General features: G+C 32.5%; 1 protein-coding gene across 1 annotated transcript in view; it reads left to right on the forward strand.

Annotated features, from left to right (window-relative positions):
- Positions 1–7,829, forward strand: part of uri (unconventional prefoldin RPB5 interactor) — a 34,868-nt gene extending 27,039 nt beyond the window's left edge. Inside the window, exon 6 of the mRNA XM_075360189.1 lies at positions 7,651–7,829. Coding sequence (XP_075216304.1) covers positions 7,651–7,764 — 114 coding nt within the window. The 3' untranslated portion in view covers positions 7,765–7,829. The remainder of the gene's footprint in view (positions 1–7,650) is intronic.
- Positions 7,830–20,580: the final 12,751 nt, after the last annotated feature.

Here is a 20,580-nt window from a genome sequence, read left to right on the forward strand (position 1 = left end):
ACATATTAAAAGATTGTTATAAAACAGAATTACTATATTTAACACAATCTGATGGTCTTTTTATGTGTTTTCCAGTTTCCACCATCTTGGCTGAAATTGTTTTTCAATACATAAAACTAACGCAGATACATACCGGCAACAAATATACTGATAAAGATAAATTGATGACATTATCTTATTGTGGCCAGAAAAATATAAAAAAAATGAAAACTATGAACACGGTAACAAATTTTCTTAACTTGACTATACTTACAGAATACCAGCAGTAACTTATGATCCATTATTAATACTATCCATAAACACTATGAAATACTTAACACATCCATTTATAACAGCAAATTCATTGATACATGAAATAGATAAAGACAAAAAGTACAATCAGTTTAACATAAACTAAAAAGTCAAAGAAATTAGAACACAATTTAAAAAAAATTCTTTAACAGTTTAGCCTTCAGAACAGTAAAAAAATGATACATTATACAAAGAACACAATTACTGTACAATGCAATGTTGCTGGAGTGGATGGACTGAATTGTACAGACTACAGTGTTCTGTATCGGTTGAACAGGATACAACTTTAAACAAAGACAAAGTGAATCACTATTTAATAATTCATAGACACAATTCCACCACCTCATTGACAACTTTGATGTTTTGTTTATGTATAAAAAAAATATCACATTTTATTTGAACATGATAAAATATAAACAAAAATTTCAACAGTCTACCAAATTTGATTTGGTTTGTCGTTTTAATGCTTAAAGTATTTAAATCTTATCTTTGCCTAAATATTTGTTTTAATAATTACTACATAGATTATTATTGCCGTTATAAGATTAAAAAATTATTAATTTTTAAACATAAATAAATTGTCTTTATTTATGTTCAAGTCTTAACTCCTCCTGAAAGTATTGATTTTATATCTTTTTCTTTATTCTTTAGAGAAAGTTCCTCTGATACTCCCTCCCATTGTAAATTTTTTTCACACAGCGTAAGCGAAAAACTTTCTTAAACAAAAAATGATATGTTCATGCATAATTTTGAAAAATTTGTTTGATGGTGCTAAGTTGGTATAATATTCATCAATTCTCTTATATCATTCTGATGTTCAAAGAATATATAATACAGAGTATACAAAAAAGAATATCAAAGTTTTAAACCTGTTTAATATCTCTTAACTTTGACTTATAGTAATGAATCACAAATAAAATGAAGGATTAACTCCTACAGTTTTTCGCTATAAGTGTTCAATGTGAACATCGTTTGTCAGCAGCACACATCCAGTCCATAGGGGAGTTTGTTCCGTACTTTAACCATCATGTCTGGAGTAATGAAGCGACAGCTTCTCAATTCTGTGCCTTAAATCAGGTAGATCAGTAGGTTGTGGAGGCACATACACCAGATCCATTATACAATTCCAAAGGAAAAAAATAACATGAGGTCAAATTGGGTGACTTTTGGAGGCCATTGTAAACAAGCTCTCTCTGTCAGGTGGGATAAACATCGAACAACCAGTCCCTTACTGACTTATGCCAGTGAGAGGATTATTGTTTCCAAATAAAATTTCCTCCATCTTTTAATAGAAGAAAGAACCATGTAGTCAGCGTATTCAAATAAGCAACTCCTGTTATGTTTCCTTGAGCAAAAAGGAATGGTCTGTCAGGGATATTGCATAGAAAACATTCATGTGTTTCTTTCGCATTGTAAGAATTCATGGAGATTTTAAGACCTCCAGATAAATTATGTGTGCTAACTTTTCCCCTAAGATGAAATGTTTTTTCTAAAAACAATACAGTTAAGAAAGTCATCTTCATGCCATAACATTTGTTTGCAAAATCGACAAATACAACATAGTTGGTTTGCTTCGTAGCCTTTAATAGCTAAATGGTATGGAAGCATATGTAAGTGTTTCTTTAAAACATTCAGCACTGCATCACTAGCACTTCAAGTTTGCAGCCAGCCTTCCTAACAGATTTTCAAGGGCTACATAGGAAAGAATCCCTGATGCGTTCATTTCAAATTGAATTTGCAGTTGAAAAATGTTATTGTCTCTTGGAAGATCACAATTAAACTAAACAGAATGCCATTTAATTTTAACTACAGATTCACATTTAATAAACTGCAAAACACAGAAGCCTTTTTGTTCAGCAGTTGACATCTTTTCTAGTGGTGCTATCGAGAAAAAAGGTAGGGACTCAACCTATGGCCATGTGCATAAAAACTGTCCTTTTTTTCTTTTTAATTCTATTCTGAAATCAATATTGTACACCTCATACAATAGGTATTATAACAGATTAAAAATCAGAGTTAATTTTTCTGCACCATACATTCTGATATCTCTTGGAAACTCCAAAAAAAATTAATAACTTAGGATAAGAAACTTTCAACATTATAGACAGTCTTAACTCAAGTTCAGTGTGGTTATATGATATTGTTTCTCTGCACTCCTTTTTATTTTTATTAAGATGCAGGTTTATGACCTTTGCAATTCTTACTAGTGCTTTTTCTTTCATCTGGCATTTTTTTGTAGTCATACTGTTATTAAAAAAAAAATAATAATAAAATGACAAATTTAAAAAAAAAATGTTTTATTCTTTCTTAAATTTCAAGTTTTGAAGGTAATATCAAAAATTAAGGGTTATCAGAATGTTGATAATTAATTTTTAATTTGTATCAAATTTGAACAGCCACCTGTGCAAAATTTATGTAAGTATAAATAATTCTTTTTGACTCTGGATCCTAGTTTACAACTATTTAAAATGCTTTATTCTCTACTCCACTGTATATTCCTTCTGAAGATCTATTTATGCCATGAAGGTAAATTTATTTTTCTTCAGCTTCCCTTAAAGTTAATTGGAAAGTGTAATTGCCTTATTGTCATTCCATTCTTTCATTAGCTATTGCAGTTCACTATAATTAAAAAAATAACACATACTGTAAATAATCTATTTTTTTGAGGGACTTTTCAGTTCCTGTGTGGATTGATTATAGCTCCTTCTTTTTTTTGGCCCATCATTCCTGAATAGTTACTATTCAAATAGAGATGAGTAACTTTCTACTGTGGCTCATTTGGACCAGAAAGATGGAAACATCAGGGAGTTTCACAGACTGCTTGAACATTTTGGTCTACTTCCTGTCCACTGAGCTGCTTCAAAAAACTCAACTAGTGGCTGAGGTGCCTATTATTGGGTTTATTGACCTTTAAAACTGGTTTCTTATTCCTATCATTAATGTTATAGTTTTAAATATAAATAATAAATTACTGAGCAGCTTTTCAAAACATTTCTTAAGAATAGTGGTAGTAGAGATAGATAATATCAAGAAAATTTAAAAGTTTGAACAAGTATTATTTTTCCTAACAGAAAAAAATTGTTTTGCCAGTGTTTTTAAAATACAATTTTCAATGTACCAATTAATATAGGCATTTTTTAAAAATCTGTAATTATATATATATTTTTTTTCTTTAGAAGTGAGTAATAGATCAAAATTTTGTGTAGGACGTGGACTCTGACACAACAGAGCAGGAGGTCAGAGACGCCATAGCTCACACTCTGGGCAGCAACGAGAAGTTCAAAATCACGTTGATTAGACTGGCGTATGAGGACACAAAAAATATAACTATAATTACCTCTCTTCAGACTGCCTGGAAGTTGGTAGAGGCACAAATATGAATTGGCTGGATCCATTGTCGGGCCAGTATTCAAGAGGTGGAGTCCTGCTGTTACAAATGTTGGGACGTCGCTCATATGAGAGCAGAATGCCGTGGGCCCAACAGAGCAGACCTCTGCTATAACTGTGGTGACAGGGACAATAAAGTAGCTGGTTGTAAAGAACCAAAAAAATGTCTGGATTGTGGAGGGGATGATCATCGCACAGGAGGCTCAGCGTGTCGTACGACGAAACATGATTAAGATTATTCTTTCAAACGCAAACAGAAGCTCACTCTCCCACGATCTATGGGAAAAGCGGTGAGGTAGCATGGGGCAGACTTTCTGGTGACGACTGAGCCTAACAGACATGTTACTGCCAGGGGTGGCTGGAGCATCAATGCCAGGGGTGACATGGCTATTAAGGATGTCAGTGGCAGACTGCCCTGGAAAGTGTTCAAGAGGAGAAGAGACCTGGTCTTGGTCGAATTGGCCGAGGCAATGATCATCAGGTTATATATTTCTCCAAACTGTGACCTCACAGAATATGAGGATTTTGTTTTAAGTATACAGGAAGTACTCGTTACAACTAACAGAAGGATTGTCCTACTTGGAGACTTCAAATGCAACGTGTTGGCTGCAGGAAGTCCTTATATGAGTCACAGGGGTGAGGTCCTGATGGAGATGATGAAGGCACTGGGCCTCTACTGCATTAATGACGGTTCATCCACTTTTGCGGCTAGAGGGCACACTTCTGTACTCGACCTCACAATCCTCTTTAACAGATGGAACCATGAAGTGTGTGCTGGCAGATGATACTGCCAGCGACCACTATGATACATTGCTGGAGGTCCGCGACTCTGCTTTCAGGGTAAGAGACAGGGGATTGTTCCCCAGACCCACCGGCAGGCAGATACGGTCACCAGTAATGTCGTGGCAAGAATTAAGAACGACATACCATTGATTCGAGGTTTTTCAGGACATCGTTCGACAAGAGATGGTTAGACTGCCGGTCAGGTGCGGGGCATTCCATCTGGTATACTGATGAACTCCTGAAATGGCGCAGATGCGCTGCGATCTCCAGCGCGACAGGAGATCTATGCAAAGACTCTGTCGTACTGCCAGGGAAGGATTTGAGATAGCAGTGTAGCGGTACCAAACTAGTACGAACGCCCTGAACTATGAAATAAAGAATTCCAAGCATCTGAGATGGCTGTATCTGTGTGCTGACTTGGATAACGATCTGTGGGGCAGGCGTATCAGATCGTCAGGAAGAGGTTTGTGAATTGGGTTGTGGATGTGAGGTGTACCTGGAGGATACAATGAATTCCTATTAAGATATTATTAGAAGTCCAAAACACTTTCGGCTCATTGCCCTGGCGCGCCATCATGACAGAAACAGATCAGAGAATATCTGAATGACAGGTGGGCGATGGTAGAAACATTGTAGGAATGTTTACAATTCCAGTTCTGCAGGGTTCGGTGCTGGGGCCTCTTCTCTGGAACATAGTGTATGACGGGGTCTTAAACCTTCGTCTGTCGGCAGGGTTCGACACCATCACATACACAGATGACTTGGCGGTACTGGTGAGCGACAAGACTAAGTTGGAGATCCAGGGCAGGGGTAACGCAGCCCTCTCTGCAATAGAGGGTGGATGAGAGCATGGGCTAGAATTGGCTCCATCCAAATGCGAATACATCACCTTGATGGGCAGGAGGATAGTTGAACCCATTTCACTATAAATCAGGGAGCACCATCCTATTCAGGGTAAGTGACAGATCAAGTACCTGGGCATTATAGACGGAGTGTGTAGGTTCTCCAACCATGTTTTGGAGACCTGCTGCAGAGCAGAACAGACCTTGTCAGCCCTTCTCGTCTCAGGCTGCGCCTAGAGCAGCTAAACGCAGGGTTATCATGTTGGCGGTGACCTCTATTCTGCTATATGCAGCCCCATTGGGATCCACTGTGAACAGACAGAGAAACCGTACCAGACTTAAAAGGGATTCATTGAAGACTCTCTGGGCATAATTTCCGCATTCAGGTCTGTATCATATGAGGCTGTTTGCGTGCTGGCTGGGGTTCCCCTGATCGACCTCCTTATCCAGGAATGATCTGATAGGTTTGCCGGCATGACGAATTCAGATACTAGACGGGTCACCATATATGCTTGGCAGAACAGTGAAGGAACCATTCCAAAGGGAAATGGACGAGAACACTGATACCTGATCTGATCTGGAGGTACGGCTGTACAGAAGTCATGGGTACATAAATTTCCACCTTTTCCAGATGTCCAGACTATGTTTTGCTATGCCCAAGACTGCAGAGCATACTTTATTCCATTGGCTAGAGTGGCACAACCAGCGAATCAAAGCAAGCACCATAGGTATGGTATCTGGCGACCTTTCTTTCTTTTTCCTGTTTAGCCTCCGGTAACTACCGTTTAGATAATTCTTCAGAGGATGAATGAGGATGATGTGAATGAAGTGTAGTCTTGTACATTCTCAGTTCGACCATACCTGAGATGTGTGGTTAATTGAAACCCAACCACCAAAGAACACCGGTATCCACGATATAGTATCGTGGATACTATATATATCTGGCGACCTGATCATACACTTGTTAGCTTCTTCCAATAACTGGAAAGTGGTGGAACAGTTTTTGAGGGAAATACTGAGATGTAAGGACGCCAAAGGAAGGATACGAGGATTCTAAAGTGTAGCCTTGAAAAAGCCCTCAACCTCAAGGTGATACTGATCTTAGAGCAGAGGGGGTGAAGGACAGACCCCCAGCCATGCTTGCGCAGATGAGTGGCGATGACAATGCATGGGGACTCTGGATCCCCTTGAGCTTGAAGGCACCTCCCGGGGCTCCGGAGTGCTTAATTGCTTAGCGCTTCAGGAGGGGGATTGTTGAAGTGGTTAGGTTTATTTGGTAAGGCACAAGTATGCATATGCACTTTACTAACATCTAACGGAACCTGTCACAAGTCCCATACTGCTCCTTCAGGGGCATACATAAATGGTATTCCCCCACCTCATTAATAACAAAAGAAAGATAAAATGGGATTTTTGGGGCAGTTTTGAATATATAGATATTTCTCTTTTAATAAAAGGATAACTTGAATTGTTTGGCTTATTGGAGAGTATCCTATGAAACTCACATCACATCTGGTTATAGGATTTGGATTGTGAGAGTTAATGGAGTGACAAGTCATTTTAAGAATGTTTAGAGTATGTAGTTCCATAACCAGTACTTGGACCAATACTTTTGTAAATATATATAAGTAGTTTCTGTGAAGTAAATGAAGCAAAGTTATATTTTTGGGGGATTTTGGGGTGCTATATATTAACTCATTGTTTGAAAAATCCCTATTGTTATTCAATCATTTATAAAAATACAGAATTTTTCACATTTTAGGACAATAATAGTTAATAAAGTGTAATGTGTACATCCAGAGAAATTCTGAACATCACTTTTAAAGGCATTTTATGCTGATAGGGCTAGACTACTTCTTATTATTATAACATAAATTTGGAAAAATATTTTATTTAATATTAAAATAAATTTTAATTATTTAATAAATTTATGGTTGTCTTGTTTGAAAATGGACTATCTTTTTTTTTAGTCTAATCTTTTCCTATCTCATTTTATATTTACAGTTGCATTAAATATGGTTTTGTTGTTCTTCTTTACTTATAAATAAACAGTAATTGATTATTATAAATTGGATATAATTCTATAATTTTAATGGCTTGTTTTTATTTGGATTGAAATTTATCTATTTATAATAATTTTTTACTATATTACCAACTCCTGTGTACCAACAGAATCTTTTGGTTTCTATGAGATACAATTTCATATGGTTATTAATGTTTCTAATTTATATTTTAGAATATGTTTTTGTTTAAAAAATAAAGCTTTTCTACATTTTCCATAAATGTATGCCTAATATCTGGTTTACATAGCATGCTAATGTTTCATGTATTTATTAATTGTTTTCAGGCAATTGGTGATGTTACTGAACGATCTCCAGTACCAAGTGCTTCACAACAGTCAAATATAAGACCTGTGAGTCGATTTAAAGCAGCAAGAAAAACAAAAAAATGTACTTCATAGAGGCTTGTTTACCAATTCTGCATCTTAAAAAATATTAATCAAAATAAAACTACATATTTTGTTAATTTGAGTTATTTTTTATAGTAATTTTCAAATTTTAAATTAATTAGAAAAACAATTTACAATTCACTAGAATATTGTTATCTAGTGATGGGAATATTTAAAAAAATAATACATCTAAGGGTTTCTAAATGAACTTGTAAGTTTATATTTACAGTAAACTTTCTACAAGAAGACAGAAATGTTCTGCATATTTCCCTGTGAATGATAGGATATTTCCCTATGAATGTTACCACTGTCTTATTTTAACGTCATTCAAAATACTCATTCAGCTTGTAAACATCACAAATTTGCCTGTGAGTTAACAGCCAAAAATCAGATTACTCCTTGTACTTCACCCTTGGCAGGATCACAAATTGTAGCACTTATATAAATGGATGGATATAAATTATATAAGAAAATGAAAAGACAAGAAATTTGTGCTAACAGCTAACTGTTGATTGAAATAACCAAGCTACATAAGTGCCATCTGTTACCTGGCATGTATTTATTATTATTATTATTATTATTATTATTTGAGAATAATAATAAACCTTATTATTTCATAAATCGAATTTATGAAAGAAATTATTAAATATGAATGTTTTCTTTGTTAGTGTGTGTTTTCATGCTATATCTTAGGACTTCTCCTTTTTTTTTTTTAAGAGGTGGAGGAACTCCATTTACAGGCATCGAAGCAGTGTCGGACTTGCTAATAGGTTCCACAAGCTGTTACAGAAAAGCGTTTGTATTCCTGCACACTACCGACTAAATCCCCACTCCTGGCGACTCTACCTCCTGAAAACCGCTAACAAAGCATTACTTCAGGAGGGGCGTAAGCGCCCACACACACATTTGGTCTCCACAAGCAAACATCATCCATACCAAACCACTACATGCACACACTACACACCACAAATACCTAAAGGAGGAAAACATCCAGGAACATAGCACACCTAACAGGTACTAAGACATACCAAACACATTTATACAATCAAGCCAACACAAGACAAGTGCACAACAATCATGAAGACATGGTCACAAGACATAAGTTATCCACCAAAGCACACTCAACAGTTAATTAAATTTCCACAATTTCACCCAGAGTACACAAACACACACCCACCATCTAACACACACATACACACAATTACTTACCAAATTATTACTTACCCACACAACCGTCAGCCATAATCACTAAAGACATGAGCAACACCCTCAAGCACTGGGAGCAGAGTGTCCACAGCCTCACTGTACCAAAGCCCCTCCCTCATGTTCGAGAGGACCCCCAAGGCACGCAGCCACAGACCTGTTCAACCCAGCACCCTCTGACATCTCGTTCCCTTGCAGGCAGCACCTGTGTTTCTAAGTTTTTTAAAACTTTTCTATTATAATTTGCAATAATAATCCAATCCTTCACACCGTGAAACATTAGCTGCTGAAAATCCTCAGGTCTGAACATGTCCACCCGACCCAGGGTATGCAGCATCCAGCATGCACCTCTGCGCATCCTGGAATCTTGTACAACAGAAGATGGTATGGCGTTTCCTCCACATCGCAGGCCGGACAGCGGTCAAGAGACTCCCTAAAGGAAGAAGGGACTTCTACCTTTAGACAAAATTTCTACCTAAGTAATGCGTTTATTAATTTTAATTTATTCAGTGCGCGAATTCTGCATGAATGACAAGAAATTAATACACTCACACGTGCACTTGCACATGCACACACACACACACACACACACACACAGAGAAAGATAAAATAACACTTCAGTTATAGATAACTTATCTTTGAAAGAACAATGTAAAATTTTATTTTAAAAAATATTCAGTTTTTTGTATTCTTCAAAAAGCAATATAATGAAAAATATAAATAACGAGTAAGAAAACTGGATTTTGCTCTTAAAATAGTGAAAAACATTTCACGATATAATAATATTATCTTACAGACTTTTTTTTTTTTGTCAATGAAATCGAACAACGCATAACATTTTATAATGAGATATTAAACTTCAATTAAAGATTATACTGTGTTAATTCATCATGCGCGGAGTTTGTGGATCCCTTCTTCATTAGAAGTTAGAGAGCGTGTCACGGTATAATTGCGCACGAACTCTTCAATTTCGTTGTTCGGGAATCTATGTCCTCTCAGTGCCTCTTTCAATAATCCAAACAAGCACTAATCTCAGGAAGATCTGGATCGTACAGGCGATGTTTTAGGGTTCCACAGTAAATTTTGTCCAACTTATCCCGATTGCTAATGGCTATAAAGCCTGGCGTTGTCGTGAAAGGTCCCTTTCACCTTTCACACAATACTTGAAACAATTATTTTTGATAATGCTACCGAATTTAATAATATTATAATAAAGAATTAATGCAAATACACAAAATTAAAATATATTTTACTAGCACACCGCATCCACCGTGTGACGAAATATGTGAAAGATTTCATTCTACACTAATTGAACACATTACAATTTTTAACTAGTGAACAGAATTCAAAAATGAAACTATTGAAAATAAAATAAATTAATTGGTTATCCATGCTTATTCATTCCATTACAAAATTAACACCGTTTGAAATGCTTTACAACATATCAACCCAAATTCATTATTAAAAGCAGATATACAGCAGCAGGTAATAAATTATTATGTTAACAATCAAAGAAAAAAAGGAAAAATTGTATGAACATGTAAAGGAAACTAATGGAAAAATTAAAACGAAAATTCAAGAAAAAAATAAATTTAAATACAGAAGCTTTACTGAAAATCCCATCTAATGATTATTCAAGGCCGTCCTAAATACTATACTCTATCTTCTCCTTCCCTGAATAACGCATCTGGGAGCTGCGATTAGCAGACTCAGGGGTTCTTTAAATATTTTACAATATGTAATTAACAACAATTACCAAAATTAAATACAATAACAAAATCCATGTAGATATTTGATTATTAACAATTATTTGTTTTCTAACAGGTGACATTATTAAAGTTAATTTTACCTAAATCTGATGTTTTAAGTATACAGAAAATTCTAAGTATTGAGCCTTATGAAAATTTAATTCATTAATGTCTAAAAATTTTGGATGCCTATGACTTTTACTTGAATTATGTAGTAGGTTATTTCTATATATAATTTTAGTATTAGTGGAAACGATAAGATAATTCCTTGAAGTGTTTTCATTATTGTTTTCTTATAATTTAAAATTTATATTTTTTCCTTTTCTGGCTGCATTGAGAGCCTCTCCTGGCACTCCACATCAAGAGCATCCCGGAACATATCTACCATTCAACTGATGCCATCCATGTTACAAGAACACGCTTTAATTTCCAAATTTCTGGTCAGGTTCAACAAGAGAACTCAACTCTTTAACGTAACGTAAAAAAATCGCTGTGTTATTTGCCAATCATTTCAGACACCTCTTAAGATCCTTACCATCACCAACTCCCTGATCCCCCTCCTCCATTCAAGAAGCCACTGGGGGATAAGGAATGCCGACTACTACCTTTGGATTTCTTCTCTACACCCGGGGGGGGGGGGGGAGACGTAACCTCTGTTTCCCAGTTGTCTTCTGGAGTCCCTGCCCTGCCACCATGTCATCATCAGCATTTTTATTTAGTCGAATAAAGGTCTACTTAAACCTGTACCCTCATAGTGACATGCCTCGCAGTAACTGATAATTTAGCCAACTATTCGAACACATCTCAGTATATCTGCAGTGAAGTACTCGTATCAAACCAGATTGTTATGACTGTCAAGGGGACATTTGTAAATTTTCCAATATCAGTGGTGTGGAGCTTCGTCATGTGATTGACAATGATATTGATGATGGAGACCTTGAAAGTCTGATCCTTCGAGGCTGGCCTGAGGATGTTTTACAATCCTCAGTTATGGTGGAGAACACTGCTGGTGTCAAAGAAGACACAGGTTTTGCTTGAATGTTTCACTTGGTGGCAGGGGCTGATCACCCGGGTCACGTCCCGGTTTTCTGAAAAGCGCCGTCGATCAGGGACCTGGTTTGTTCAGGTAATTGACGGAGAGCCAAGTCCTTGTGGTTCAATCTTTTGTTTGGGATTTGTACGAGGACGGTGTTGGTTCACAGGTATAACGTTTGATTTTGTATTATAGCAGAACACAAGAATATGTTCCACAACCACAGGCAGCTTGCTACATGACAATGTTAAGAAAATGCCCGTTCATTTCAATTTTTACTTTGATAAGAACCAAAATGTATCTTTTTCGTGGTAAATGTTTATTTTTTTTCGTGAATTAAATTTCTATCAACTTATTTTGTCCCCGTTTACCTACGGATATCCAGAAGCAAGGTCCATTTTCATGTGCTCTGATTTTTGTAATTTAGGTTATATTTTTTATCCGCGATAAGTTAAAACAAAAATTTTACGTGAAAGGACAGTTTTTAATTTCAGTTATTTACAATAACTGAGAAATCAAAAAACGCAGAAAAGTGAAAAAGCAGTACCAGAACTGTGCTCGGGCACCAGTGCACCGCTGAATATTTTACTGTTTCAACATTTAGACAGTGACAAGCACACATTTAATTTCATTTATGCCGTGTCAAAAGAGTCGTTGAAAATATCGAGTGATTCACAAAGGTTCACAACTTTAAAAGCATATAAAAGTTTATTGAGATAACTTACAGATTCGGTTGAGGTCTCATTTCATAGAAATACACATCAAGTTTGTCACCCAACATTCACTTTGATTTGATATGTTTTACATTTGTAATGTAATATACATCCCACCTAAAGTCGATTTCATTCCAGACTGTGGCCTGGAGGTGGGGCGTTACCTCTGCAACTGTGGCTTTAATTCGAAGGCTTAGCTCAACAATGTTAGCAGGCAAAGGTGGTACATCTTTAATGAAACCCCTCAAAAAATATAAGGGTCAAACAATTGTTTTTGCAGGATATTTCCCCACTCTTAGTGAGGACAAGCAATTGGTTTTTGGGCCTCTATTCAACTTTCAACTAATTTTTTTTTTGGGGGGGTGATAAGAAGATCACTAACACTTTTACACTGAAATTTTTTTTTGGTGAAAAGCAAATTTTTTTTTGAAAAAATTTTTATAATGAAAAAGAATTTCACCCAAAGAACAAAATTTAATCATAAACTTAGGTAAATAAAAGTAAAGTAGACTGTAATATTTAGTGATATCACAATATGGGCTAATTGCTGAAATGCCTGCTACATAAAGCCGAACGTTCAGAAATACAGCTATTACAGAAATACATAAAAATAATGGAGGATAAAATATGACCAAGAAGAACTGTAATGTCAATGAATAGAAGACATAAACCAGTTACACATGAAGTAAAAGAATATAATCAATCAAAAATAATTCCTACCTAATTGATATGAGTTTTGAGGGAGGGAAAAAAGCTGACAACAAATTTGTTATACTTTCTTGGCATTGATAGTCAAATATTATGATTATTAAATCCAAAACCGGTATTATTAACTTTAAATATATAGAAACAATGAATTTCTAAAAGAACAATGGCTAAAACTAGCTAATAAGTAATCCGACAAGCATATATTTTATAGAAAACACATTAATATTTTTGAAAAATGTTTAAAGTAAAAGTGTCTACATAGACATTATCATCTTTGGCTATTTAAGTAATAATCCTCAAAAGTTATTTTATTGCACTTTAATTTTTATTTATTTATTTTTTGTATTATGATTAAGATAAGCAACGCATATATTTTAATAAGAAAAATAAGATGTATGAAATGATACATGAAAAAATATCAGACCCTGGCCAGGAACTAAACCTAAGACTGACTGATTTACAAGCTAGCATGCTAACCACTACACCGATCATTAAACAAATTTTGTAAATTTTTATGAATTCACATTCTCCTTACAACGGTACGGATTTTAAAACTACTTAATCACTTTTCTTCTTCACTTTTGGAAAAATAAATCCAATTAAATATGCATCACACTAAATATGGATCAAAAAATTAAATACGTAATTTTAACATTTTTTAGTAAAAGTTAATATAGCAGAGTTTAATGTAATTTAGCCACAAAAAAAGCTAATAGTATATTCATTAATTGTATAATCAATATGTACAAATGAATTTGTTTAAAATAGGTATCATTAGAGATAGATTTTTAAAAAAAATCTTTTTCGGTATCAAAGATCACTTATAGTCATCTACTTTTCTGTAATGATAGAGTAATTTGATATTTTCTTTGATGTACTTTATCTAGAAAAATGTATCCAAATCGACATTTAACATTTTTTTATATAAAAAATAATCATTTTTAAATTGTTATTTAAAAACGTTTTTGGGTCTGATCTAGTTCAAAATTTTCATTATTTGAAAAAATTACATCATTGGCGATTATAAAAAATAGGTAATTAAAGAAGTATACAAAGTTAAAAATTAAAGTAACATTAAAACTATTTACAATGATTTCTGTTTCATAGCAACCATTCAGAAATTATGATTAAAAAATAAACATTCATATTCAATTAACAATTATACAATTTTGAAAGTAGAAGACATGAGGACATAATTTGGAGAAATTTTGAAAATAAACACAGTTAGTTAACAGTGGATAGAGGTATATAATTATTTTATATTTTGGATACTGGACGTAAAATAAGTTAAATTGAAAATATAAATTTAAATCTTTATAAATTTACAAAAAAATTCTACCTTTGACATGATTGTCTATATTTTTATTTAAATTTATTAAATATACATATATATTAAAATTCCCTTAATTTTAGTTTTCAAATTTGTCTTTAGATATTTTAAGTTGTTTTTATTTATAATCGCATCAACAATTAGCAGTCAGCAACTTATCAGTGTAACTGTACCAGTAAATGTATAGTCTTGAACAACCTCAGACCGACCATTCCTGAGCTGTATGGTTAATTGAAGCCCTACGCCAAAGAACACTGGTATCTAGTGTTAAATTAAAAAATTTTAAATATTATTTATATATTATTATTTTACATATAGATATTCTTTACATAATAAAATGAGTACAACAGTACTTGAATCCAACCAACCTAGTTCAAGACTTTATTGTAAGTAATGTTAGATGTGCGTTCAAACAGAGTGAGTTAAAAACTTTAATACAATGTTAGATTTTCATTCTAACGAAGTGTATCCAAGGCTAAAGAAAAATTACATAAAAAACAAAGACTTCAACAAAATATTTCTTTGAATAACTGCTATTCCAGAAATACATACCAGTAATAATGCTTACATACACTAATACATTCTAACTCCTCCTTCCCCAAATAAAACTTCCGGGGGCTGCAGATTAGCAGGCTCAGATTGTCTTTGTTTAAATGTTTTACAATACATTACATAAACAATAATAATTACTAAAATTAAATACGATAATAAAATTCAGAGAGATACCTGATTGTAACAATCGTTAGTTTTAGTAACAAACAGACGACAAATTATTCAAATTACTTTTATTAAAATCTAATGTTTTTATGTTTACAAAAAATTTCTGTGTTGAGCCTCATCAAAATTTAATTCATTATTATCCAAAAATTTTGGATGCCGGCAACATTCACTTGCTTAACTGTAGAGGGTTATTTCTATATACAATTTTGCTGTTAAGATTAATAAGGTGTATTCCTTGAAGTATTTTCGTTACTGTTTCCTTATAATTTAAAATTTTACTTTTTTCTTTTTGCTGCGGTATCGCCAAAAAAATATTGCATCGCTGGTATTCGTTTAATTAAAATTGTCATTAACTTCTGAAGAAACATTTACAATTATTTGTATTACTAGATTGAACAACATGTTTTCACAATTTATTTCTTGATGCGTTATTATTTCAAACAAACATAAATAATATTTAGAGTACATTTTATCGCCGCATTTACTATCTAAACCTATAATTTTTGTATTTTTCTAATTATAATTTTCGTTGTAATAAATTTCTACTTTTGGTATAATTGTCATATATTGTGATTGTTTTTTAGTCGAACAGAAATCATTTTATACAAACTACGAATCGGCAACATAAGAAAATACACTAAATCCAATCTTACAACTAACTTTTAATAAATTTTCGAATTCTCTTATATTTTCTAATCTTGGTTCCGATCACAGTTGGTTAACGTAATGCGGAAACCTTTTCTATTTCATTAAATAACTTTCTAATAACGCTGTGGTGCAGCGTTCCTAATTTACAAAATGTCATAGAATTGTCAATACCTTGAACTAAACTTAAAATAATATTATACAAAATATTTAACTCGTTAAAGAAATCTCTTAATTTTTCTAATTAAAAAAAAAAATCTTTAACATTTTTATTTATTATTAACTTCCTGCGTAATTTCTTAAAATTATCTTCATGTATATTAACCGTTTTATGAAACTCATTTATAATATTTGTACTAACAGAGTACTGTTCGTTAATCTGATTTACAATATCTTCTTGTTAATATTTTTTTTTTTTTATCTAACAATTTTTCTTGTTTGTCTCCATCAGGTGCATCTAAATTACTAGTAAAGAATTTAACAACTGAACCGAGGCCATTAACAATTACACTTTTATTTTTTACTTTATTACTTAACAAGACTATTTCTTCTAACTTTTCGTTTATTAACATTTTCTTTTGATTAATAAATTTAAAATAATTTCTTCCATCTCTAGAGTAATGACTATTATGTCACAAAATCTTCATTTTTACTGACATTATACGATCGTATAATTATAATTATTAAAACGATTTAATACATATTCATAAATATTATTAAAATTTTATAAACGATTAAATACTTATCTAAACTGTAATAATGAATAAAAGTACGGTAAGAGGCTTCCAATTTGGCAGAACCTAACTATATCGGGACTGTTTCCTAATTAATAGTTATTTATTTTAGCTGCTCCAGGATGAATTCCTTTTAGGAACAGGAAAGACAAAATTTAAATGAAGGTTTAGTTTCTGTAATGGAGGAAGGTTTTTTCTTTTATATCCGTTTAATTTTTCGAGGTCATTTCATTTTTGACAAATGTATTTTACTTTTTGTAATAGATCTCGCTTCTATTTCTGCTGTTTTTCATTATTTACTGAACTGACGTTTTTTATCGTATTTATTATTTTTTCTACTTTGTTTATGGACAGTCTGATATAAACATCTGGTGGTATTTCCAGTAAATCTGCTTTATTTTTTCTTGACTTTTTAATTTTGATTTTTCATTAGTTTCCTTTACATGTTCGTACAATTTTTTCACCTTTTTCTTTATTATTAACGTAATCGTTTATTACCTACTGCTACATATGAGCTTCTAATAATGAATTTGGGTTAATATGTCCATAAAAAAATTCAAACGGTGTTAATCTTTGATAACGGAATGAATGTTGCTGTTGTATCTGATAACTGCCTATGTTAATAATATTTTTAAATTCTGGTTGGTTATTAAAAAGTCTAATATGTTCTATTTGTGTAGAATGAAATCTTTCACATGTTCCATTAGACGGTGATGTTGTATGCTTGTAAAATGTATTTTAATTTTGTATGTCTGCATTAATACTTTAATTATAGTATTATTAAATTCGGTACCGTTATTAGAAATAATTGTTTCAAGGATTCTGCGATATGTAAATTAATTTAATAATTTATCGGCTACTTCGATCGCTTGCGATCCTGTATACGATAGTGCATACGTAGAAAAACTATCTACAATTGACAAAACTTTATGTTTTTCAAAAAAGGCACTGCGATATGACTATTTGCAGTAGATTAGATGGTGCAGGAGTCAAATTAATCTCTAAATTTAAAGGGATTCTTTCATATTTTGGTTTTAAACGAATTTCACATTTATATAATTTTGGATATGTACTTTAAATTCCAGGTATAATATAATATTTTCGTTTAACTTGTCGATAGGTTACTTGTATTCGTCTGCGATTAGTTTTACATACATAATTATTTATTTCTTATAATTCTTCTTCATTACAGATATTAAAATTTTATTTGTACATATTATTAATTGTAATATTGGAAACTCAAAATATTCAATGAAAACCGGTACAAATCATTCGTAAAAATAATTTTCAAAATACAAACTATATTTTATACTAGGAACCAGATATTCTAGAAAAATAATATCGCCAGCAAATTTATTTTCAGATATTTCCACTGTTAATCTAGAATATAACTGTTTATCTAGTACTGTATCTAGCACTGTATATCTAGTTATTTATTATTATCAAACGATTTTTGTACTTTAATTTTACGCGGGTTATGTTGTTAATTTTAATGTTACGTGATTTTTTCCAAAATTGAGTGGTTCATCAATTAATTATTGGTATTTTCACACGTGTTATATTCGTTATTTGAACGCATTATCTGGTCATTATCTTCCTCGACTTGACCTTACTCTTCTGACTATTTTCAATCGGTTGAATTTCTGCGTGATTTTCGCCGTCATCTACATTTACAATCATCGACCGGTCATCTGCACATAGTTTTGGAAAATGTAAACTAACAGTTCATTAATAATTGTATTCTTGGTAAATTGGCAATTTGATTTTTCTTTCCTTTTTTGTAAACTACTTTTTGGTTAAATTCTTCTAATTTTAATCGTCACCTTAAAAGTTTGGATTTTGGTTCCTTAATAGAAAATAGTCGTTGCTATTTATGATTGGTAAATATTTAACATTTTAAAGAAGTGGAGGAAAATATTTCGTCGCCCACACTACGGTATTCCTTTTCTATTGTGGAATAATTTATTTCAGTTTCACTGAGGGTCCGACTTGCATATGCGATGGATAGATCTGTGCCGTCTTTATGGCTTAATTAACAGTTCTGATAGCAAAATTGTTGGCATCTCTGGTGAGGTTAATAAAATACATTGAAATATCGGCTCATTTGACAAAATATTTTTAGACATTTCAAAACATTTTATATAATTTGGATTCTCAATATACATTTTACGTTCTTTTTTAAACATTTAGTAAGTGATTTTGTTATATTAGCAGAATTTTTTATAAATTTTCTATAATATCCTAATAAACCTAAAAATCCTTTTTAATTTCTTTAGCGGTCCTTGGTATCGGATAACGTTTAATTATATTGACCTCATCCGGATTTGATTTTCATCTGCTGTCATAAGATGTCCTAAATAGGCACCGCTTTTCGTAAAATTTCTGTTTTATCCAATTGAATTTTGAAATTAGTCTATCTAAATCTAAGAAAAACATTTTTTGTTCCTTTGAACTAGTCGAATAAATAATACCATCAAGATAAACAAGGCAAATTTAATTTTTAATTCCGCATAGTACATTAGTCATAATTTGTTGGAAGGTTGGTGAGCTATTTTTTAATTCAAATGGCATCCTTAAAAATTCATAGTGTCTTGTTTTTGTGGAGTACGCAGTTTTCTCTATGCTACTGGGATCCACCTCTACCTGATGAAATCCTGTGGCGAGTTCCAACGTACTAAAATGTTGGGTTTTTACTACCTAGCTCGTCTAAAATGTTTGTTATATTCGGAAGCGGAAATTTATCATCTACTGTTTATGAATTTAATTCTATAAAATCAGTCGCTAATCTAAATTTTTGTTTTCACAAGACAATGTTTTTCAGAACTATCCAAACTGGAGAGTTCCTGAGCGAATATGAGGATCGAATAATTTTTTGATATATTTTGAATTATGGTTTTCGGGTTCATTTCATAGCGGTAATTTCGCGTGTAAACTGGTATCTCATCTGTTGTACGAATTGTGTTTTATTTGGCTCGTAAACGTTGATTTGTTTCCTTAAACGTGAAATACAATCAATTTTTTTTATAAAATTAATATTGCTTCTTTTCAGAATTCATATGATCGATTCTAATCGTCGATAAAATTATTTTTTTCGTTTCGCGACTAATCTTATTAAAATTATTACTCTTTTTATTATTAGCCTAAAATTTATAATTTTCATTTATTATCGGTACACAATTATAGTTACTTAACGGTTCTGCTAAAATCGGTTAAATATATTAATTTTTTGTTTACTAACGTGGATTTATTATTGTATAGTAGGCTACGTTGTCCTTGATCATAATTATACATTGTGGTATTTCAAGTTCATTTATATTTCTATAAGACATATATAGGCATTACTATCTTTCTACACGTTAATTTATTATTTACAAAATTTAAACTGATATTAATTTCCTTCAAATCATCTAGTCCTAATAGCAAATCAAAATTTTTATGAAAATCAAATAAAAATAATATTTATTAATTACTTATTTATAAAGTAATATTTATAAATTTATATTTATCGGTTACTTCTTAATGATAAGAGTAAAAAATTATTCTTTCGACAAACCATGGCCGTGGTTACTTCGAAAGGGACTTTACCTAGACTCTCTGAAACGAACAAATTTATATAGCCTAAATATAGTTCGAGCACCGATGTTATGGCAATCATTAATTTCCGAATGTAAATTCACAATTGAAAAACGGTTCCTGAGTTCATTTACTAAAAAAAAATTATCGGTTTCTAATTCTTCTACTGTTTTATTATTTTTTAAACTTTTTTTGTACATTTTGATTATTTCTCGGAAAAGGTCAGCATATTGTTCCGCTGCTTGATGCAGATTCGTTGCTCATGCGTTATTAATATTATTTCCTGGCATTTGATATAATTTAGGTTTTGTAATACTCATGGGTATTTCCTGAGTCCTGAGTCCTTTTTTTCCTGAGGTCTGTGGTTCGGGTTGTATTTTGAAAGAATAATCGTCCATTGAAATTTGGTTGTAATTTTTAA

Source organism: Lycorma delicatula, chromosome 3 (genome assembly GCF_047948215.1).
Source record: "Lycorma delicatula isolate Av1 chromosome 3, ASM4794821v1, whole genome shotgun sequence".
Classification (NCBI taxonomy): Eukaryota; Metazoa; Arthropoda; class Insecta; order Hemiptera; family Fulgoridae; genus Lycorma; species Lycorma delicatula.